The sequence below is a fragment of the Anomaloglossus baeobatrachus genome, chromosome 5, assembly GCF_048569485.1.
Source record: "Anomaloglossus baeobatrachus isolate aAnoBae1 chromosome 5, aAnoBae1.hap1, whole genome shotgun sequence".
NCBI lineage: Eukaryota > Metazoa > Chordata > Amphibia > Anura > Aromobatidae > Anomaloglossus > Anomaloglossus baeobatrachus.
This window is the reverse complement of record NC_134357.1, coordinates 40,035,629-40,059,839: the sequence shown is the minus strand read 5'-3', so window position 1 is coordinate 40,059,839 and position 24,211 is coordinate 40,035,629. Positions and strand designations below refer to the sequence as shown.

The 24,211-nt window shown below is 49.2% G+C and overlaps 1 protein-coding gene across 1 annotated transcript in view; it reads left to right on the top strand.

The window, feature by feature from the left end:
- The first annotated feature begins 4,848 nt into the window (after positions 1-4,848).
- CPN1 (carboxypeptidase N subunit 1) overlaps positions 4,849-24,211 on the top strand; it is a 74,683-nt gene continuing 55,320 nt past the window's right edge. The window contains exons 1-2 of the mRNA XM_075348432.1: positions 4,849-5,187; positions 17,490-17,686. Coding sequence (XP_075204547.1) covers positions 4,929-5,187; positions 17,490-17,686 — 456 coding nt within the window. The 5' untranslated portion in view covers positions 4,849-4,928. The remainder of the gene's footprint in view (positions 5,188-17,489; positions 17,687-24,211) is intronic.

Below are 24,211 nucleotides of genomic sequence, written 5' to 3'. Positions count from 1 at the left end.
ATCCCTGCGGTCTCCACTGCTCCCAGTACAGATCACTGCGGTCTCCACTACTCACAGTACAGATCCCTGCGGTCTCCACTGCTCACAGTACAGATCCCTGCGGTCTCCACTGCTCACAGTACAGATCCCTGCGGTCTCCACTGCTCCCAGTACAGATCCCTGCGGTCTCCACTGCTCCCAGTACAGATCCCTGCGGTCTCCACTGCTCCCAGTACAGATCCCTGCGGTCTCCACTGCTCCCAGTACAGATCCCTGCGGTCTCCACTGCTCCCAGTACAGATCCCTGCGGTCTCCACTACTCCCAGTACAGATCCCTGCGGTCTCCACTGCTCCCAGTACAGATCCCTGCGGTCTCCACTGCTCCCAGTACAGATCCCTGCAGTCCCCACTGCTCCCAGTACAGATCCCTGTGATCTCCACTGCTCCCAGTACAGATCCTTGCGGTCTCCACTACTCCCAGTACAGATCCCTGCGGTCTCCACTGCTCCCAGTACAGATCCCTGCGGTCTCCACTGCTCCCAGTACAGATCCCTGCAGTCTCCACTGCTCCCAGTACAGATCCCTGCGGTCTCCACTGCTCCCAGTACAGATCCCTGTGGTCTCCACTGCTCCCAGTACAGATCCCTGCGATCTCCACTGCTCCCAGTACATTTCCCTGTGGTCTCCACTGCTCCCAGTACAGATCCCTGCGATCTCCACTGCTCCCAGTACATTTCCCTGTGGTCTCCACTGCTCCCAGTACAGATCCCTGCGGTCTCCACTGCTCCCAGTACAGATCCCTGTGGTCTCCACTGCTCCCAGTACAGATCCATGTGATCTCCACTGCTCCCAGTACAGATCCCTGTGATCTCCACTGCTCCCAGTACAGATCCCTGTGGTCTCCACTTATCCCAGTACAGATCCCTGAGGTCTCCACTGCTCCCAGTACAGATCCCTGCGGTCTCCACTGCTCCCAGTACAGATCCCTGCGGTCTCCACTGTTCCCAGTACAGATCCCTGCGGTCTCCACTGCTCCCAGTACAGATCCCTGCGGTCTCCACTGCTCCCAGTACAGATCCCTGTGGTCTCCACTGCTCCCAGTACAGATCCCTGCAGTCTCCACTGCTCCCAGTACAGATCCCTGTGGTTTCCACTGCTCCCAGTACAGATCCCTGCGATCTCCACTGCTCCCAGTACAGATCCCTGCAGTCTCCACTGCTCCCAGTACAGATCCCTGCGGTCTCCACTGCTCCCAGTACAGATCCATGCGGTCTCCACTGCTCCCAGTACAGATCCCTGCGGTCTCCACTGCTCCCAGTACAGATCCCTGCGGTCTCCACTGCTCCCAGTACAGATCCCTGCGGTCTCCACTGCTCCCAGTACAGATCCCTGCGGTCTCTACTGCTCCCAGTACAGATCCCTGTGGTCTCCACTGCTCCCAGTATAGATCCCTGCGGTCTCCACTGCTCCCAGTACAGATCCCTGCGGTCTCCACTGCTCCCAGTACAGATCCCTGCGGTCTCCACTGATCCCAGTACAGATCCCTGCGGTCTCCACTGCTCCCAGTACAGATCACTGCGGTCTCCACTACTCACAGTACAGATCCCTGCGGTCTCCACTGCTCCCAGTACAGATCCCTGCGGTCTCCACTGCTCCCAGTACAGATCCCTGCGGTCTCCACTGCTCCCAGTACAGATCCCTGCGGTCTCCACTGCTCCCAGTACAGATCCCTGCGGTCTCCACTGCTCCCAGTACAGATCCCTGCGGTCTCCACTGCTCCCAGTACAGATCCCTGCGGTCTCCACTGCTCCCAGTACAGATCCCTGCGGTCTCCACTACTCCCAGTACAGATCCCTGCGGTCTCCACTGCTCCCAGTACAGATCCCTGCGGTCTCCACTGCTCCCAGTACAGATCCCTGCAGTCCCCACTGCTCCCAGTACAGATCCCTGTGATCTCCACTGCTCCCAGTACAGATCCTTGCGGTCTCCACTACTCCCAGTACAGATCCCTGCGGTCTCCACTGCTCCCAGTACAGATCCCTGCGGTCTCCACTGCTCCCAGTACAGATCCCTGCAGTCTCCACTGCTCCCAGTACAGATCCCTGCGGTCTCCACTGCTCCCAGTACAGATCCCTGTGGTCTCCACTGCTCCCAGTACAGATCCCTGCGATCTCCACTGCTCCCAGTACAGATCCCTGCGATCTCCACTGCTCCCAGTACATTTCCCTGTGGTCTCCACTGCTCCCAGTACATTTCCCTGTGGTCTCCACTGCTCCCAGTACAGATCCCTGCGGTCTCCACTGCTCCCAGTACAGATCCCTGTGGTCTCCACTGCTCCCAGTACAGATCCCTGCGGTCTCCACTACTCCCAGTACAGATCCCTGCGGTCTCCACTGCTCCCAGTACAGATCCCTGTGGTCTCCACTGCTCCCATAACAGATCCCTGTGGTTTCCACTGCTCCCAGTACAGATCCCTGTGATTTCCACTGCTCCCAGTACAGATCCCTGCGGTCTCCACTACTCCCAGTACAGATCCCTGCAGTCTCCACTGCTCCCAGTACAGATCCCTGCGGTCTCCACTGCTCCCAGTACAGATCCCTGCAGTCTCCACTGCTCCCAGTACAGATCCCTGCGGTCTCCACTGCTCCCAGTACAGATCCCTGCAGTCTCCACTGCTCCCAGTACATTTCCCTGTGGTCTCCACTGCTCCCAGTACAGATCCCTGCGGTCTCCACTGCTCCCAGTACAGATCCCTGCGGTCTCCACTGCTCCCAGTACAGATCCCTGCAGTCTCCACTGCTCCCAGTACAGATCCCTGCAGTCTCCACTGCTCCCAGTACAGATCCCTGCAGTCTCCACTGCTCCCAGTACAGATCCCTGCGGTCTCCACTGCTCCCAGTACAGATCCCTGCGGTCTCCACTGCTCCCAGTACAGATCCCTGCAGTCTCCACTGCTCCCAGTACATTTCCCTGCAGTCTCCACTGCTCCCAGTACAGATCCCTGCGGTCTCCACTGCTCCCAGTACAGATCCCTGTGGTCTCCACTGCTCCCAGTACAGATCCCTGCGGTCTCCACTACTCCCAGTACAGATCCCTGCGGTCTCCACTGCTCCCAGTACATTTCCCTGTGGTCTCCACTGCTCCCAGTACAGATCCCTGCGGTCTCCACTGCTCCCAGTACAGATCCCTGCGGTCTCCACTGCTCCCAGTACAGATCCCTGTGGTTTCCACTGCTCCCAGTACAGATCCCTGCGGTCTCCACTGCTCCCAGTACAGATCCCTGCGGTCTCCACTGCTCCCAGTACAGATCCCTGCGGTCTCCACTGCTCCCAGTACAGATCCCTGCGGTCTCCACTGCTCCCAGTACAGATCCCTGCGGTCTCCACTGCTCCCAGTACAGATCCCTGTGATTTCCACTGCTCCCAGTACAGATCCCTGCGGTCTCCACTGCTCCCAGTACAGATCCCTGTGGTCTCCACTGCTCCCAGTACAGATCCCTGCGGTCTCCACTGCTCCCAGTACAGATCCCTGTGGTCTCCACTGCTCCCAGTACAGATCCCTGTGGTTTCCACTGCTCCCAGTACAGATCCCTGTGATTTCCACTGCTCCCAGTACAGATCCCTGTGGTCTCCACTGCTCCCAGTACAGATCCCTGCAGTCTCCACTGCTCCCAGTACAGATCCCTGTGGTCTCCACTGCTCCCAGTACAGATCCCTGCGGTCTCCACTGCTCCCAGTACAGATCCCTGCGGTCTCCACTGCTCCCAGTACAGATCCCTGCAGTCTCCACTGCTCCCAGTACAGATCCCTGCAGTCTCCACTGCTCCCAGTACAGATCCCTGCAGTCTCCACTGCTCCCAGTACAGATCCCTGCGGTCTCCACTGCTCCCAGTACAGATCCCTGCAGTCTCCACTGCTCCCAGTACAGATCCCTGCGGTCTCCACTACTCCCAGTACAGATCCCTGTGGTCTCCACTGCTCCCAGTACAGATCCCTGCGGTCTCCACTGCTCCCAGTACAGATCCCTGCGATCTCCACTGCTCCCAGTACAGATCCCTGCAGTCTCCACTGCTCCCAGTACAGATCCCTGCGGTCTCCACTACTCCCAGTACAGATCCCTGTGGTCTCCACTGCTCCCTGTACAGATCCCTGTGGTCTCCACTGCTCCCAGTACAGATCCCTGCGGTCTCCACTGCTCCCAGTACAGATCCCTGTGATCTCCACTGCTCCCAGTACAGATCCCTGCGGTCCCCCACTGCTGACTATAGCACATTTAAAGAATATACCATTGATTATGCTTTGTTTCCTATCTTTTAGCCATTTCCTTACCCCATCTGCTTATAGTTTTCCCTGGTTTATTTATTATATAATATTTCCATTTTACTGTATTTGTTTATTTCATAAGTATTCCTTTTACATTATTTTTTTCTTTATGTTGTGTTAATTATACGTTAGCTAGTTTTTGTGTGAGCATACAGACGGAACAAACTGAGTATTTAAGAAAAAAAAGTAATGGGAGGAAAAAGGTGCTTAAAAAAACCCTTAGGTGTTTAATGCTCCTAAAACCCGAAGACACTGATGTAATGGGATACGCTATGGTGTAAACCATAACGACAGGGAATACGTGACGGATTCATCATTTTAGTCTCGCTGGTTAATTAACTATTTGCACACTGGTTAATAAATGAGCAGAGGTCAGTGGTGCTTTGGTTTACCTGGTGGGGGCCACAGGGTGGAGGAGGAGAGCGGAGGGGAAGCAGGAGGGGGCTTCCTCACACAACTGCTGGAAGTCCCTGTGTAGGATGCTGTGTAGGGAGGAGTTCTGCAGAAGTTACTTAGTCCACCTCACATACTTCCATCCACTGGGCTGCAGGCAGCAGAGGGCTGGCACTTTCCATTAGAGCAGGCTGGCTGCAGTTCACACTGTACAGAACAGGAGGGCTCTGTTACATGTCCTATGGAAACTTCAGGGGAAAAGCTGGAAGAATGAGTGTGAAGTTGTGCGCGGTCCTTCTCCTCGCCCTCCTGTGTAAGGTGGCAGTGCCAGTCAGCTTCCAGTACCACCGCTACCATGAGCTGATCCAGGCTCTGTATGATGTCCACCATGCCTGCCCGTATATCACCAAGATCTACAGCATTGGCAGGAGCCACCAAGGCAGGCACCTATATGTCATCGAGTTCAGTGACAGCCCCGGCTCCCATGAGCTGTGTAAGTATGATGGCATCTGAAGTCTTATCACAACCTCAATTGTGTCGGCGATTATAAAACTTTATTTTTTTAGAATGTATTAAAAAAAAATGTAAGTACTTATAATATGTAATCCTAATATATCATGTTATGTAATCGTAACATAATAATGATAATGTTCATATAGTATGTAATCTAATCATACTGCATGCTATATATATATGATATAAAATGGTATATTATGTAACATGTAATGATATAATAAATAATATAGTACGTTATATGTAATGCTAAGACTATTATTATTAATTATTATTATTAATATTATTTGTGCATTGCAACTAATGAAATGATTGTCAGGAGTGGAAGTCAATTTCAGGGGAAGTATCTATCTATCCTAATATCTATCTATCTATCTATCTATCCTAATATCTATCTATCTATCCTAATATCTATCTATCTATCTATCTATCTATCTATCTATCTATCTATCTATCTGTCTATCCTAATATCTATCTATCTATCCTAATATCTATCTATCTATCTATCTATCTATCTATCTATCCTAATATCTATCTATCTATCCTAATATCTATCTATCTATCTATCTATCTATCTATCTATCTATCCCAATATCTATTAATCTATCTATCTATCTATCTACTCCTCTATCTATCTATCTATCTACCCCTCTATCTATCTATCCTAATATCTATCTATCTATCCTAATATCTATCTATCTATCTATCTATCTATCTGTCTATCCTAATATCTATCTATCTATCCTAATATCTATCTATCTATCTATCTATCTATCTATCCTAATATCTATCTATCTATCCCAATATCTATTAATCTATCTATCTATCTATCTACTCCTCTATCTATCTATCTATCTACCCCTCTATCTATCTATCTACCCCTCTATCTATCTACCCCTCTATCTATCTACCCCTCTATCTATCTATCCCTCTATCTATCTATCCCTCTATCTATCCTAATATCTATCTATCCTAATATCTATCTATCTATCTATCTACTCCTCTATCTATCTATCTATCTATCTATCCCTCTATCTATCTATCTATCTATCTACCCCTCTATCTATCTATCTATCTATCTATCTACCCCTCTATCTATCTACCCCTCTATCTATCTATCTATCCCTCTATCTATCTATCCCTCTATCTATCCTAATATCTATCTATCTATCTATCTATCTATCTATCTATCTATCTATCTATCTATCTATCCTGTTTCTCTCCGGCACATTCTAACCTTCACCCATCTGCTGCCATCTTGAATACATTTTAAGGTAAAGTTTGACCTTATGAGACACTTCACAAACTTAACTTTCTAGAAATTCTTATATAAGATATATGGTGGATCTTGAATAAGACACAACATATTGATTAAGCAGTATGAACCTTGTAAGGAATTCGATTTATCTTTCAGCTGCTATATGCCACTGAAAGAAATATATGCTAGTCATACTCTTACGCCACTATTATGGGATACGTTATGATAAACTATAAATGAACATTTGGCAGAATTTGATGACACCTGGTGCATACTGCTAAATCAACCCGTACCTACCGTCTATCCTAATTGAACTATGCCCAATTCATAGAGACCCTGTATATGAAGGGTGACCGGAGAAGCCTCCGCGTGACGTTTCACCTGTGACCTGACACATGGAGGGTTTATGTAACTATTTGTTTTTTGGATGGGACACACAGAGGTGCTGCACCTGTGGCTCCACACTGATCCTGCTTTGTGTAGTGTGCATTGTTGGCTTTCTATTGCATTGTGCTGTGGATTGCCCAGAGGTGAGGCTTATCACTTCAGCTGGGTTATTACTGTTGTCATGTATATCAGCAGGACCTGCTATTCAGCATGGGTTTTCACATTGTAAAAAGTTTTATTGCAGCAATTAGATTGTAGAGAAGCAGAGATTATATTATATGATACTCTAATAACATGTACAGTACGATCCGTTGTATATATACAGTCATGGCCAATACTTTTGAGAGCGCTACAAATTTTGGTTTCCACAGTTGCTACTTTTTTAGATCTTTCAGTCAGATGTTTCAATAGTTATTGACAATACCATTAACAACATTTCATATTTTTAAACATTTATTAACAAATATATAAAGATTCAATATTTTTCAAGACTTCTGCAATTTTCTCTGGCAGCTGAATATCCACTTTTGGGCACTGTCTGATTGACCATAGGTTGTCAACGGGATTGAGATCTGAGGGGTTTCCAGTCCATGTGTACCGCCCTGAGAGGGGCTCGGCTGCTCCCTGGCCGGGCCGAGCCGCTTGAGGTCCGGGCTCGGGTTGTCAGTGGCTCAAGCGCCTCTGGACAGGGGGCCACATCGCTCTGTTAAGGAGAGGCAGTGGGGTGGTGGTGTGGGCCGAGGCGCGCAGCTGGGCTTGCCGCGTTGTCGTTGGACGGGTCGTGACGCCACCCACGGGTCGTGGTGACGGGATGCACCACAGCTGCGGCTGGAGTGATGGGGGCTCCCGGGATCGGTGTTGAAGGCACAGCCTGGATGTTAGCCCCTCCGTGGGTAGGGGCTGTGTGTCCCGGGGCCCGGCGGAACGGGTGATGATGTTGTCGGGGTGCAGGGCGCCGTGCTGCTGTACGATGTCGTGCCCGGATGGCACTGGTGTACTCACTATTAATTCACACTCAGAGTCACTGGTAAACCAAAGTTCGGGTATGGTCGGGTCCCGCAGCCGGCTGCTTGTGTCCCTTGTGAGGCTGATAGTGGCCCCTTTCCCTTGCACCTCTTGTATTGGTTTTTGGCTCCCCCTGCCTGAGCAGTGGTAGCCCGCTCCCCGGCGTTTAGCTGCCAGAAGAGCCCTTGGTTGCCCGCAGGCGCTGGCCCGTCGGATGTTTGGTCCTTAGCGGTGGCTCTCACCCGGTATCGGTGGGCTGTTGCCTTCTTTCAGGACTTTGGGTGAGGATGAACCCGTGAGGTCCAGACTGCAATCAGTTAATTTGCCTACACTCAGTGGCTTTTAAGCTAGGATGGGGTCTGAGTACACGGTTTCTGGTGCTCCGGTAAACGGTTGACTCCCTGGTTCAGGGCCGGCGGGCTCCAACCCTGGCCCGGTCCCTACGATTCCGCCGGTTGCTATACCGGTACTCCTGCAGACGGCCACCACCGTCTGCCTGCCTGACGTTACGGGGATCCCAGGCTCCAACCCGGGTCCCTGACAGCTCTGCTCCTCCACACTTCCTGTCACTGTCACTCTCTGACTAAAAACTCTTTGTATTTCCTACCTCAGGACAGTAGTCTCCTCGGCGGGCGTGCCTTTCCACCTGACTCCGCCCACCTGGTGTGCCCTATTGGCCCTGAGGAAGGCACCAGGTCTCCCTTTCGGGTGATGGGTGTGTCCTCACAAGGGATGGGGGTCTGTGTGCGGTGTGGTGTTGTTACCTGTGACCCCTGGGGTCCAGGGCATCACACATGGACTTTAAATGTTAATGTTTTGTTCACTGAGCTACTTATTTATTACTTTTGCCTTGTGTCATGGTCTCCATCATGCTGGAAAATGCATTGTTCATCACTAGATTGCTCCTGCACGGTTGGGAGAAGTTTCTTTGGAGCATGCATAGATCCCATTTATCATTCATGGCCGGGTTCTGTGGCAGAATTGTGAGTGGCCCTCTCCATGGAACCTGTCAGTTCCAATATGCAGCCAGAACCACGAGCAGTTCTGGGTGTATATTGCTAGTCCCTGCCTAACTGTCCCTGTATACACTAGCATAGATAAAGAGATCTTTAGAAAAAGTATTTCTAAACATCTTTTATCGTATGCCAATGAACGCGGGGACTAGTCACCTGGGCGTTAGTTCCCCGGCCAGTCGCCCCTATTAGCATGTTAGTACACCTCTGTGGGCGTGCTAAGATGCCAATGAATGTGCAGCATCAGAGGATGATCTCACCTTCCTCTCCGCCGCCATCGCTGGATTTCGGCTCAGTGCGCATGACCCCGTAGGTTCGGTCATTTGCACTACTTCAGGTTGAAGCCAGGACCCATACACCCGGCTTTATAGAGCACATGACCGAAACTCCGGGGTCATGCGCACTGAGCCGTAATTTAGTGTCAGGCGGCAATAGCAGCGGAGAGGTGAGTGAGATCATCCTCTGACGTTGCGTAGTCATTAGCATGTTAGCACGCCCACAGGGGTGTACTAGCATGCTAATGGTCTGACTAGTCAGGGACTTAAAACCCAGGGGACTAGTCCCTGCGCACATTAGCATACGAGAAGATATTTAGAAATACTTTGTCTAAAGATTCCTTTATCTTTGTTAGTGTATACAGGGACGGTTAAGGCCCCGTCACACTAAGCAACATCGCTAGCAACATCGCTGGTAACGAACAACTTTTGTGACGTTGCTAGCGATGTTGCTGTGTGTGACATCCAGCAACAACCTGGCCCCTGCTGTGAGGTCGTTGGTTGTTGCTGAATGTCCTGGGCCATTTTTTAGTTGTTGCTGTCCTGCTGTGAAGCGCAGATCGCTGTGTGTGACAGCGAGACAACAACAACTAAATGTGCAGTGAGCAGGGAGCCAGCTTCTGCTGAGGCTGGTAACTAATGTAAACATCGGGTAACCAAGAAGCCCTGTCCTTGGTTACCCGATATTTACCTTTGATACCAGCCTCCTCCACTCTCACTGCCTGTGCTGCCGGCTCCTGCTCTGTGCACAGATAGCTGCAGCACACATCAGGCAATTAACCCGATGTGTGCTGTAACTAGGAGAGCAAGGAGCCAGCGCTCAGTGTGCGCTGCTCCCTGCTCTGTGCACATTTAGCTGCAGCACACATCGGGTTAATTAACCTGATGTGTGCTGTAACTAGGAGAGCAAGGAGCCAGCGCTCAGTGTGCGCTGCTCCCTGCTCTGTGCACATTTAGCTGCAGCACACATCGGGTTAATTAACCTGATGTGTGCTGTAACTAGGAGACTGGGGGCTGGTCACTGGTTGCTGGTGAGCTCACCAGCAACTCGTGTAGCCACGCTCCAGCGATCCCTGCCAGGTCAGGTTGCTGGTGGGATCGCTGGAGCGTCGCAGTGTGACAGCTCACCAGCAACCTCCTAGCAACTTACCAGCGATCCCTATCGTTGTTGGGATCGCTGGTAAGTTGCTTAGTGTGACTGGACCTTTAGGCAGGGATTAGCAATATGCACCCAGAACTGCTCGTGGTACTGGGTGTTTATTGTTCCTGACAGGTTCCCTTTAAGACTCTACATGCTGAGTATTTGGTGGCAGAAATTTTAGCACCAAATCTGCATCTCTTGGCAGAAAAAAATGTGCATTTAGACGTGATTTGCCATGATTTTTATGTGTTTTTTGCATGCGTCTTTCTGTGGCGCCCCAGGACCTGGTCGCCGCAACAGCATTGCCCCTCCAAAGGGTTAATGCTGAGCCTGGAGGTAATTGGGAGGTCTATTGGCCAGTAAGTTCAACATCTAACGCAGTTTCTCCCTCAGGCCAGCAGGGGGAGCTCTGTACCTGGAGTTCCAGGGAGCATTCCTTAAGTCTGACCTGAGGGAGGAGTTAGTGTGGAGTCTGTAGAGAGAAAGCAGACGCAGAGTAGTGCTGTCCTGTGGAACTGGGGCCTGGAGCTGGAATAGCTTGGCCCAGTGAAGCAGGAAGAGCAGAGAGGCACAGAAGAGACTCGGACATCGGAGTCTGTGGCCACCAGGGCCTAAAATACTCCCTGGTAGCCGAATCCGAAGGGCAAGAGAGCTGCAAGCACAGCCGGGCTGCAAGCACAGCCCGAAGGTACAGCTGCATCACCAGGGCCCGGTGTGGACTCCAGCAGAGAAGCACCAGAGAGGGCCTGCGCAGCCTACCACACAGGGAGAGGGACGTACCACCGGTCCCAGCAGCAAGAGGGCCATTGCTAAGCCAGAGAGCAGGGTCCTATAACAGTAAAGAAAGAACAGGAGTAGACCTCATACTCATCTGGCCAAAAAGATACCTCAGTTACTTCCAGGCCGGCCGGAGCCCTCTACCACCTGTGACGGTCTCCCAGGACTAAACTGTTGCCAAGTAAAAGAGGAGAAGGTAAAGAGACTACTGTTTGTGCCTGTTTCTTTCACTGCCTGTCGGCCCTGCAGCGTATTATTCACACAACATCACACCATAGACTCTCGCGAGCACCAACTGTTGCCCTGGGGCACCGCTCCACCTGTGGGGAGCAGGACCATCCGAGCTGCCATACCACCAGCCCCGGAGGCCTCATACAGCAGCGGCGGCTTAATAGCTGCAAACCACAGGTGGCGTCACGAAAATACAAACTTTAATCATCCCCACTGAAGCCATATTAATTGACCCCACCAGAGTACGGAGTCGGGCCCAGCCACCACTGACTACCCCCGGACTAGTCCGGCCCGGCACCGGGTGTCCCATAGCCCCGGGGTGGGCGAGTCATTTCCATGCTTATTCTATGCATGGGTTGGAAAAACGCTGAAAGAATTGACACGTTGTAGATTTATTTCTACAACAAATCTGCTAAAAAAACTTCAGGATTCTCATTGACTTTGCTCGCATGAGGCTAGGTATGAAGCTTTGAAACAAAACTGCACTAAAAAACTGGTAAAAAAATAATGCAATAAAAACTCACTGTGTGCACATACCTTACTGTTGGTCTGGCACAGGACTTATGGCAGTACTCACATTTTCGTCTTATGACAATGATTCTTACAGATGTCCCATACAGTCTGAAGGAGATATTGAGAAAAAACGTTACCCCAGTCCTCTACAGTTCAATCCCTGTGTGCAAAAATATTTTAGCAAGGTGTGGAAGAAATACTGCTAAGTAAGAATCTTTAAAAATGGAAGTGTTAATAGTTAATTTTATACAAACTAAACAAAATGCAAATTGAATGAGCTGAAGAGAAAGCTAAACCAAACCATTCTTTGGTGTGACCGCCCTTTACCTTAAAAACAGCACCAATTCCTCTAGGTACACCTGCACGAAGACAGGTTTATAGTCAGGTATATTAGTAATAATTATGTGATCATTTTTAGTGATGAGCGAGCACTAAAACACTCAAGTGGTCAGTACTCGAATCGAGTAGGTCGAATTCTTGAGTAGGTCGAATTCTCGGATGGGCTTGACTCGAATGGCGAGCATAATGGAAGTTATTGGGAAACTCAAGGCTTTTTCTGGAATACACTAATTGGTTCTCTCTTGAACGTGCCTAAAATAGTCCCTCCAGATAGAACGTCTGGGAAAAATGAGAGAGAGAATATGCAGGCCGGGAAATCGAGCATATCAAGCACCTGCAAGAAACTCAATCGAGAACCCTCAAGCACCCGGTTACTCAATCGAGTATCGAGCAGTGCCGAGTACACTCGCACGTTGTTAATAATTACATTATATGATCATTCTTTTCATACGTAGGTTGAAGAACAGTCATTAACTGAAACAGAAAGAGCTGTAGAGGAGGCTTAATGATGGGTGAGAAACTGCCAAACTCTGGTAGAAAGATGAGCTTGTGGAACACTGTCACAGGTCATACACCATGGAAAAGACTAAAGGCCGCTTTACACGCTACGACAATGCTAAAGCGATCTCCTTTTGGTCACGGATTTTGTGACGCACATCCGGCCGCGTTAGCAGTGTCGTTGCGTGTGACATGTTGCAAAAACTTTCAAAATCGCTTATCGGTGACATCCCCCCCCCTAATCTCAATTATCGTTGCTGCTGCAGTAACGATGTTGGTCCTCGTTCCTGCGGCAGCACACATGGCTATGTGTGACACCGCAGGAACAAGGAACCTCACCATACCTGCGTCCCGCCAGCAATGCGGAAGGAAGGAGGTGGGCGGGATGTTCGTCCTGCTCATCTCCGCCCCTCCGCTTTGATTGAGCGGCCGCTTAGTGACGTCGCTGTGATGCCGAACGAACCGCCCCCTTAGAAAGGAAGCGGTTCGCCGGTCACAGTGACATTGCAGGGCAGGTAAGTAGTGTGACGGGTCCGCGCGATGTTATGTGCCACGAGCAGCGATTTTGCCCATGTCGCACAATTGATGGGGGCGGGAACGCACACTAGCGATATCGGTAACGATATCTCAGCATGTAAAGCGGCCTTAAGGACAGCAACAAGACACAAGGTGGTTAAACAAGGTAGTTATACTGCATAAGTAAGGTCTCCTCCAGGCAAAGATTTCAAAGCAGACTGAGGTTTTAAGATGAAACGTTCAAGTTCTTCTGAAGAAGCATCAAGAAATGGACAATGTTGAGGACCGTAGATCTGGTGGTCAGCCAAGGGAACTTATTTATAATTACTTCCCTTCAAAATCAGATGTCCAGCAGTGCCATCAGCTCAGTGGCAGGAACCAGTGGGACCAACTACACCCATCTAGTGTTCTGTGAAGTCTGGCCAGAAGTAGTATTTATTAATTAGTACAAAAAGCCATATCTTCAACAAGTGGCTCAACAGTCTATGGAAACCTAGGAATGGGAGTACAGTAAAATTGCAGCTGGATTGAGTCGAAATGTGACCTATTGGCTGTAAAAAAAAACCGGCAGTTTGTTCACCAAATGACTTGAGAACGGTACAATGAGTGGCTGGAGGCAACAGTGAACTTTGGTGGAGATTCCTTGCAAGTCTGAGGCTGATTTTCAGCAAATGGAGTTGGAGGTTGGTCAGGGACACATCTGATTGGCACCACATTTATGCTGCAGCAGTAAAACGACCTCAAACATACAGCCAATGTCGTGAAGAACTATCTTCAGTGTAAAGAAGAACAAGGAGTTCTGGAAATGATGATTTAGATCCCAACGATCCCTGATCTCAACATCAGCCAGTCTGTGTAGGATTACATGAAAATACACAGGGACCTCTGAAATCCTCATCCATAGGAAATCTGTGGTTAGCTAACAGAGATGTTCAGAACAACCTCCCTGCCAAAATCCTTCAATAACTGTGTGCAAGATGTAATGCAAATCAGTACAGGACAGGATCAGAAGAGGCTATGGAATGTATGTGTAGAATCTAATGTAATATGCATGCATACAGTGATACCACCAGCAGAATAGTGTGTATAGCTGTGGAGTAACAGAAAGAATAGGTATTCGGTACAAAATAAGTCATGTAATGTATGTACACTTTGACTCCACCAGTAACACAGTGATTCCTCAGTAGAATAGTGAGTGCAGCTCTGGAGTATAATACTGGTTGTAACTCAGCATGTGTAGAGAATATGAAATGTAATCATCTACACTGATCTGTCATGGGTGTGCCACGGTTGACACAGTCCTCTGGTGTTCGGCTGTAGAAGGTCTCTGTATTTGGCTACACAAACTACACCCTTTGTGGTGTAAATAGAAACCTTTGTATCTTCTCTGTTTGGTATTAATACTTTTCCTTTTAGGACCCTGCAGATATCCTCCCCTTTCAGGCGTTAATCCTCATCACTACCCCTTGTGCCCTTAAACACCTGCTTTTACTTTTTTTGTTTGCGGGTGATAGAGTTAAATTTCCATACGGTCTTGAGTGCAAGCAGTTGGCTTCTACTCATCTGATGAAACATTTTATTTGTTTAATGCTTATGCAACGTGATCTATTTATCTGCCCCTAATGTACCTGCTGGAATTAAGAAATTAATAACACAACCCATGGATTAGGTAATGCTGGACATTATCCACTGGTGTCGTTTTGCCGTGACAAATTTATTCACAACTAATTGGAATTTTGATTAAACATCATTTGCATCCTGGAACATCCATCTACATGTCTGTTTAGGCGACATGGAAGACTACCCTATATTTAATAAGGATTATACTTGTCTTGTGTAAATATTGTACATACGTTTGATCTGTTAAGAATTGAGAGATACATGTATGCTCCTTTGACATGGTGGGTGGGAGACTGTTTATGTATGGACCTGTTCAGTGTTACTTCTCCCATGTTTTGATTTTACCATATACTACTGTGGATATGTGTCGCCCGGGGACCAGGGGTTACTCAGATCCGGGCCACGAGGTCACTTCTGTGGGTATCACGGTGGCGTGACCCGGTCTGTGATCCACAGTAAAAGGGGGTTTGTTAAGGGAGATTGTCCGTGACGCCACCCACGGTTGTGGTGATTGTGGACACCACCGCTGCTCTGTATGGGGATCCCGGGAGCGGTGACAGGGAGCAGCAAAGTTGTTGGTTCTCCCCTCCGTGGGTAGGGGGTTGGTTGTCCCGGGGCCCGGTGATGGGGTAAGCAGGGAGCAGGGCGCAGTGCTGCGGTGCGGTGCCTGAGGGCACGGGCGTACTCACAAGTATTTCACACGGAGTCACTGGTAAATTAGGAATTGTCAGTGTCCGCAGCCTTCGGTACGGGGGTGTTAGTGTCCCACACACGGTGCAGCAGCTCCTGTTCTTTCCCTGCAGCCAGGTGCCTTTCTCTCCACTCTCTTCCTCTTTCTCCTCAGCCGGGAACGGGGAATACACTCCCCTGCAGTGATCCGGGTCACCCAGGTACCGGGGGGCCACTACCCTGCCCGGCTACCTCTGGCCCCTTCCTCACTCAGAGCCTGTCCCGGCCCTCTCGGAGCACGCTTCTGTATCAGCCTGGGAGCTACAACTCCAGACTCCTCTTCTGTCTCTCCACACACTCTGCTCCAGCCCCTCCCCTCTGCTCTGCTTTTCTCTTACAATGGGGGCTGTGGTTTGTCCTGCTGCATCGGTGTGGGATCAGGTTACCAAGGAGGATTAACTCTTTCTGTGACAACCTGGCTTTGCCAGGGCGTCACAGATACCTACATTATATTTATTGAATGGATGGGACATTGTTTCTGTATAGGCATATCCTGTTCCTTGTTGTACTCACGGCTCCTTGGTGTGCAACCGCTGGTGTGCGTGCGCAGGGGGCCTGACTACTGGATGTCTACACCCGGCAGCTTCATTACGGCTTGTGCGCATGTCTCATGACGTCACCGAGGTTTCTTTTCCCTGACATGCGCACCTGCCTTGAATGCCGCCGGTTCGGACGTCATATCCGGGGTCTGCTCGCTGTGTAACTATGCTATGTAGCGGCTTGTGGTTCTTGTTGCCTGCCACACTGTAGGAGTGATTGGTTGAGCCCTCCTCCTATACCTTTGCACTTTTGTATTACATGTGTATTGGACCTTGTGTCCATTGTATATTAGTATGCACGGTGGCTCAGCAGTGGTTAGCACTGCAGACTTGCAGCTCTGGACTCCTGGGTTCAAATCCCACCAAGGACAACATCTGCAAGGAGTTTGTATGTTCTCCCGGTGTTTGCGTGGGTTTCCTCCGGGTACTCCGGCTTCCTCCCACACTCCAAAGACATACTGATAGGGATTTTAGATTGTGAGCCCCAATGGGGACAGTATTGCCAATGTATGTAAAGCGCTGTGGAATTAATAGCGCTATATAAATGAATAAAATTATTATTATTAATTATATATGTAATTTTAATAATAAAGTTTATACAAGTTTTTTAATTAAGTCTCCTTGCGTGTTTTGCACATGATGTATATTATGTGATGAAACGTTGTATGTTGCTGCGCCTCTCCCTAAGTTGATTATTAGTGTTGAGCGGACCCGGATCTGAAAAATCCGGATCCACACGGTTCGAGGTTCCGATCCGAGTCCGACCACTACCCGGGAACCATAGTGCACGATCCGGATCCGTTTTTTTTTTTGTTTTGTTTTTTTCACACACACACACACACACACAAACACACACACACACACACACACACTACCTCTACCTCTACCTCTCCCTCTCTCTCGTAAACCCGATCCGGATACATCGGACCCGGATCAACTCTATTGATTGTTTGTTTACGTTCCCCTGTTTGTGCTCCCTGTGTCTTCTTTAGAACTTAGTGGGGTTGACTAAGTGCTCATCCCATCCCTTCCTTACCTAGGACCCAGTTCAAGCTTAGTCAGGGTCAGGGATCCTGCTCGACAAATATGTGCAGGACCAATCTAGGGTGGTCAGGGGAGCCAAGGGCCAGTGGAAGGTTTGATCAGGGGGTCACCATCTCCCCCTTCCATAGACACAGGGTTTCCCTTTTCCCTTTCCTCACTTTACATTGTTTGCTTGGTATTTCCCATACCTAGCATGATATGACCCTACCAGAATAGTGAGTGCAGCTCTTCAGTACATTCAATATCTATGTATATTATGTATTTGTATATAAGTAATTACAGCTTAGGGTACCATACTTTTTCTTGATCCAGGCTGGCACATTGCATTTGTTTAGATATAATCTACTTTAGAAACTTTAGTATATAAAATAAAAATATCTTCCATTTTTTTCTATAGTGGAGCCGGAATTTAAGTATATTGCAAACATGCATGGAAATGAGATCCTGGGAAGGGAGCTGCTCATTCAACTCTCCGAGTTTCTATGCGAGGAATATCGAAACGGCAATCAGAGGATCGTCGATCTAATCCAAAACACAAGGATACATATCATGCCTTCTATGAATCCAGATGGATATGAAGTAGCAGCCAACCAGGTAGGGGTTACAGATCTCTACCGCTCATCCATGACAGAATGTTTCCTTTTGCTTCTATGCTGCTGGGTTTTGTGGAAAATGAAATAATTTTAGTTGCAAAGCACTTCAAAGGAGCAGCGGAAGTAATGTCCGTCACTCGGTGTAAAAAGTGTCAGCATAGGTTGTCATCAATCACAGTCCAGGTGTCCTCCAGGTGTTGAGCCGGCTGTCAAGGAATATGTTTTTCTTTGTTCCTTTAGCTCCAGTGCAAATAAAAAAAACTGTGCGGCCGCAGGACTTTGCTTCTATTCTGCAGTCCTGTTACCAGTAGGGCCAACAGTCTAATATCAGGGGCAACATCATAGGAATGAAGAGTGGGGGGGAAGATGGACCAAGACTAATTTGGAAAAACATAGAAGCTCAATGCACATATTGGCTGTGGTGTGCTTTAACCCCCTAGGCCACCAGGACATACTAATTCTGGTGAAATCAGCAAAATACAACTAATGTATATATGCAGAGTTCTGGTTGATAGGCTGTGTTTATAATGGAAGAAACTATGCAAAATAGACCTTCACCAGAAGGAAGGAGTGCCATCTATAGAGCAAATAAGCAGAATTTGTAATGCAGCTTTGGATGTAAATGGAGAATAAACCAAGATATAACTCAAGATCAATGAAGATAGGTGAAGCATTTGCAAAGTTTCCTAATATTACAGGTGGAAACATTCTTAGGCCTCCAACACACTTCCGTTAAAAACATGCACGTGCGGCGAGACACGTATTTTCCCTGCGTGTTTCGTGAGGTAAGTACGTGTCTCGGGTACGTGCGATCCATGTGTGTGCTATCCGCGATAGCACACAGAGAACCGGTAATTTGCATACTCACGTGGTCCGTGTTGCTGTCCAGGGTTCTGATCCTCGTCTCCAGCCCCGCCCACTCCCCGCTGACGCTGCTTCCGGCCGAGCGGAGGGGCGGAGATCAGCGCCCGTGACAGCACGCCTACCTCCTTTACACGCTCATAACGAGCGGCGGCCGGCAGGAACAGTTTGCAGGGGAAGAATCTGCGAGGCTGGTGGAGGTGAGTGTTTTTTTTTTTTTTATTTTAAAATTAATGACACGTGTTCTCCGGCGCGTGTCACACGGAACTGCAGCCACACTACATCCGTGTGGTACAGGTGCGGGCCGTGTGACACCCATGCTGCCGGAGAATACGTGGACATGTCAGCGTGAAAAATTCACGGACGCACGCAAGCACGGAACGGACACACGTTCCGTTCCAAAATACTTACGTGTGTCAAAACAATGACAACATAGGTCCACGTGTCTCCAAGTCGCCGGTACGTGAAAAAACGGCCAAAACACGTACCGGCGGCACGGATGTGTGTTGGAGGCCTTAAAATGTAAAGATATCCCAATGTGACGAACTACCACTAGGTGTCACCAGAAGCAATTAGTGACGGAAGTCAAATAGACCCGAGGTCAGGAGCCAGGAGGTTGCATATGGAACACAGGGATGAAGCAAAGCCGAGGCCAGAGAACAAACCGGAGGGTCAGAAGTCAGGAAGTCACGTAAGGTACACTGGGGAAAAGCGGAGCCGAGATCAGGGTACAAGTCGGAGGTCAGGAGTCAGGGAACAACATCAGAGACAGGGACACGCAAGGACAGGGATAACAGGTTTGGGGTATGAGGACAAGATCAAAGCAAAAACGGGAGTCAGAGCACCTACTGCAGGCAGGAACTACGACTGGTGGTGTTTTGGGTGAGGTTGCACCCGAATGAAGCAGAGCAATCACCCAAAACGAGGCACCTGGGGAGAGGCCCCTCCCAACACCAGCACAGGAACCGAGGATGGGAAACCATCCATCCACCGGCGCAAAATACAAAACAGAACACCGACTCTGCTGAGAACAGAGCACCATGGATCAGAACCATGACACCACTCCAGAAAAAGTGTAGCTCAATAACAAAATTGTTTTTTGTTGTGCACAGTGTTAAAAAGTGTTTTAATATTCTTTAAACTATTGTTTCTTGGTGCAGTTCATAATCCCTGGGTCCCGCGTTGAGTCTCCAACGATGCTACAGTCTCTACTGTTTGTGTGCAGCATTGACACAATGTCTACAGCACTACAGCCGATCATTGAGCTCAGTGGCTTTCATCTACATCTGGAGACGTAGATGTCCTACACTTGAGGGACAATAGTTTACTGAAAACGGATACAAAAAATAACTTCCTGTATTGTGATATCTTGGGTGTTAGTTTAAAGGGGTATTCTCAAGTTTTCAAGTAAACCCCTATCCAAAGAATAAAGGATAACTTCCCTAATCGGTGGGGGTCCCACTGAGGTGACCACCACTGATCCTGAGAACTGGGCTCTGAAGACACCTGGCTGAATGGAGCAGGGGTCAATCATGGAAACTACTGCTCCATTCATTCTTATGGGAGTGCCAAAGACCAGCCGAGTGCAGCGCTCAACTATCTGTCCTCCAGTTCTCAGGATCACCATGGATACGTGATAACTTCCAAACTGTAGATTTCCCCTTTAAGAAATGCTACATCAGTATGCATATCTCTTATAATTTAATAAATTTTACATGATGGGTTTAACATTTATTAATAGTTTCATTAATCAATGTTTTACGTTCATAGCTGAGATTCAGTGATTTGTCAAAAGATGCAATTATTGTGTCTGTGCCAGCATTATTCTTATTTCTTCCTTAGGCTATGTTCACACACTGCATCTTTTCTTTACCACAAAAGATGCAGCATTTTTGGCCCCAAAAAACGCACCCATGGCAAAAAAACATCAAAAAACGCATGCATTTTTTAGTCATTTTTACCACATTTTGTTAATTGCGGTTTTTGAGTCAAATCTATTGACTGGAAGGGCTCAAATGCTGGCAAAAACACAAAAAGAATTGACATGCTGCATCTTCAAAAACGCAGCCAAAAAAAGATGCACTGTGTGGACAGCAAAATAGAAATCTCATATACTTTGCTGGGGGAAGGAAATACATGCATCTTTGTGGCCTCAAAAATGCACCAAAAATGCAGTAAAAGATGCAGTGTGTGAACATAGCCATAAACTACCATTGGATTCTATTTTATTGCAATGAATGGCAGATTCTGGTGATGGATGAGGGACTATACTACTTAGAGGTTCACCTAAGCCTCTTCATTTTAGCTTTTGGTAGTGGTCTCAGGCCACAGAACCCCACCAATGCCATCTTAGAAGATCCACATAGTGGCATAACATAAAGAAACCAATGAGAGAATCCATAAATCATGCATGTGCCTCTTCAGGACCTGCAATCGCCTGATATATACTAGGCCTCAGTTATCAAAACAGTAAGATTCTATTTGTTGCCCATAGCAACCAATCAGAACTCGGCTCTCATTTTCACAGAACAGTTTCAGAAATTAAAGCTGAGCCCTGATTGGTTGCTATGGGAAACAAGGACACTTGAGAATGTGGCCTGTCAGTTGTTCCTGGACAGTTCCTTTAATATTCCTCAGTCTTCCCGGCATTTGCCTTTTTTCTTTGCCTTGTAGATGTGACAGATTTACTGAAAATAAAGACATGTTTCCATTCTGACAAGGCATCAATGCCACCTTAGAGCGCAGCTCCTCTCACTGAGAGAAGCTGGCTGCTTTTCTGCAGGACAGGCCCCGGGCCCCTAACCCTGCTGGGCCCGGTCACGGTCGCAATGTCTACGACTGCGATAGTTACGCCCCTGCTATCTTTTAATCTTCACATAGTGCAATAACATAAAGATGCCAATGAATCATGCACGGTCTCTTCAAGACCTCCAATCGCCTGATAAGACTAGGCCTCAGTTATCAAAACAATAGTGTGACGCCCTGGGCAAGCCAGGGGTCACAGGTAATGACACCACCACACCCTACACCCCGGTTAGGTACACCTAAGCTAAACCAGAAATCCTTGCTGCCTTCCTCCAGGGGCTGATGTCCACACCAGGGGGTGGGCCAGGCGGTTGGCTCCGCCCACCGAGGAGTTCACAGTCCTGGAGGCGGGAAAACCAGGCAGATGAGTTTAGGAGTTGAGTGGTAAAGGAGCAAGTGTGAGGAGGAAAGTGACAGAAGTAGAGCCTGAAGTTGGTCTGGGTGTGTGCCCCGGACTGAGACAGCAAGGTTAGCAGACGGCGGTGACCGTCTGTAGTGGAGGCTGATCAGAGGTTGCTGAAAGGACCATGGATGGGTGGTGGCCCGGCGGTACTGGACCGGTATACAAAGAGAAGCCAGCACCATTGGCAGGGGCCTTTCGGATCCCGGCAAGGCTAGGAGTCGCCGTGAATTTGCCAAATCCGTCAGTGAAGGGGACCTTCGGGTCTCCAAACAACTAAGTCCCGACTGAAGGCAACAGTCCAACCGTATGAGAGAGACACCGCCACCGCCAAGGCACCAGTTTCTCAGGGCCAGCGCCTGCGGGCAAAGAAGGGCTCCTCCGGCCCATATCCAAGTCGGGGAGTGGGTTACCGGTGGGAATCCATCGCTACCAACATTTCACAAGGTGCAGGGAAAGAGACAGTCACCGTTAACTACCGGGGAAAAGCAACAGCAGCCGTCCGTGGGAACCGTCTTTCCAGCCGTGTGTTTTACCGAGAACTGTGTCAACGTCTCAGGCTGAGTGAGTACCACCGTGCCGTACGGCACAGCACTGCCCCCGCGACCCTGCACCTCACCAGGCCCCGCACCCGGCCTGCCATCCACCCCTACCCCATCACCGGGCCCAGGGACAACCAACCCCCTACCCACGGAGGGGAGAAATAACAACAAAGCTGCTCCCTGTCACCGCTCCCGGGATCCCCATACAGAGCAGCGGTGGTGTCCACACAATCACCACAACCGTGGGTGGCGTCACGGACAATACATCCCCAAAACCAAACCCCTTTTCACTCACGGGCGAGTAGCGCCGCTCGAGTCCCCGGGATCCGGCCCATCGCTCGAGCCACCGAGCAGCAGAGGCCGCAGCAGCAGCGGCAGCCGGACCCGAGCAGTGGGAGAGCGCAGCGTCCCCTCCTCCGACAATAGGACTCTATTTGTTGCCCATAGCAACCAATCGGAACTCAGCTCTCATTTTCACATAACAGTTTTCGAAATTAAAGCTGAGCCCTGATTAGTTGCTATGGGCAACAAAGACACTTGAGAATGTGGCCTGTCAGTTTTTCCTGGACAGTTCCTCCTCTGTCTTCCCGACACTTGCTTTTTTTTTTACCTTGTACATGCGAGAATAAAGAAGTGTTTCCATTCTGACAATACAAAGAGCAATTGCAGGGTCTTATTAGTGGAAGAAACCATTGCTTGTTTATGAATAGCAATAAAATGCCTCAAAATAGCGATGTCTATCCTGCCATACATGGGATAATTGTGTGTTAATACGCACGGCATAAGGAACGTATTAGGATTTAATGTGGAAATTCCATTGGCGGAAGAAGTACTAATGTATTTCTCTGCTACCAGAAGCCTCGCTCCAGTCGTGTCGTTTTCCATGGGATGGAATATTTTACTTGCTAGGATTTTGACAGAAATTAGTCCAGCTCAGCATTTCATCATAAAACTAAGGGCAATAAAATCCTTTTTCGATTCTCAAATTCAGCATTTGATAATCCATAAAGTCTGATAACTTGACTTTCATAGCAAAATTTTAATACAAGTGTCGCGGGCGGGGAGGAGGGTGTCAGCACACCGCGCTCACCCCTTCTGCTCGGGTCCGGCTGCTCAGTGGTGGCTCGAGCCGTAGGCCGGGTCCCGGGGGTTTTCCTCGAGCGGCACTCCTCGACCGTGAGTAAAAGGGGGGGTTGTTTGGGGTGTTGGGATAATGTCCGTGACGCCACCCACGGTTGTGGTGATGTGTAGCACCACCGCTGCTTAATGCGGGGATCCCGGGGATGGTGATGGGGAGCAGCCAGGTGTTGTGTTGCCCCTCCGTGGGTAGGGGTTGGTGATCCCGGGGCCCGGTGATGGCTTGGGAGGTGCAGGGCTTGGTGGGCGCAGGGACGCGGGGTCAGCGCTGTGCCTTGCGGCACTGTGGTACTCACTCAGCCTGAGACGTGACACAGTTTGTACGGTAAACCAAACGGCTGGTAGGACGGTCCCACAGACGGCTGCTTTGCTTTCCCGGCAGGTGACGGTGATGTCCCTCTTCCTTGCACCTGTATGTACGGATGGTTGCAATGGGTCCCCACCGGTAACCCGCTCCCCGGCTTCAAGCTGGGCCGGAGGAGCACTACACTTTGCCCGCAGGCGCTGGCCCTCAGAGACTGGTGCCCTGGCGGTGGCGGTGCCTCTGTTGTACAGGTTGGACTGTTGCCTTCAATCGGGACTTGGTTGTTGGGGGAATCTACGTCCCCTTCACTGACGGATTCGGCAAATTTGGCGACTCCTAGCCTTGCCGGGGTCCGAGAGGCCCCTGCCCTGGTGCTGAATAGGATAACTGAAGTGAGCACTAATATATATATATCATGAGTGCAAGCCAAAAAATACATACTATACAAGAATAAGGCTGCACATCAAACATAGATAA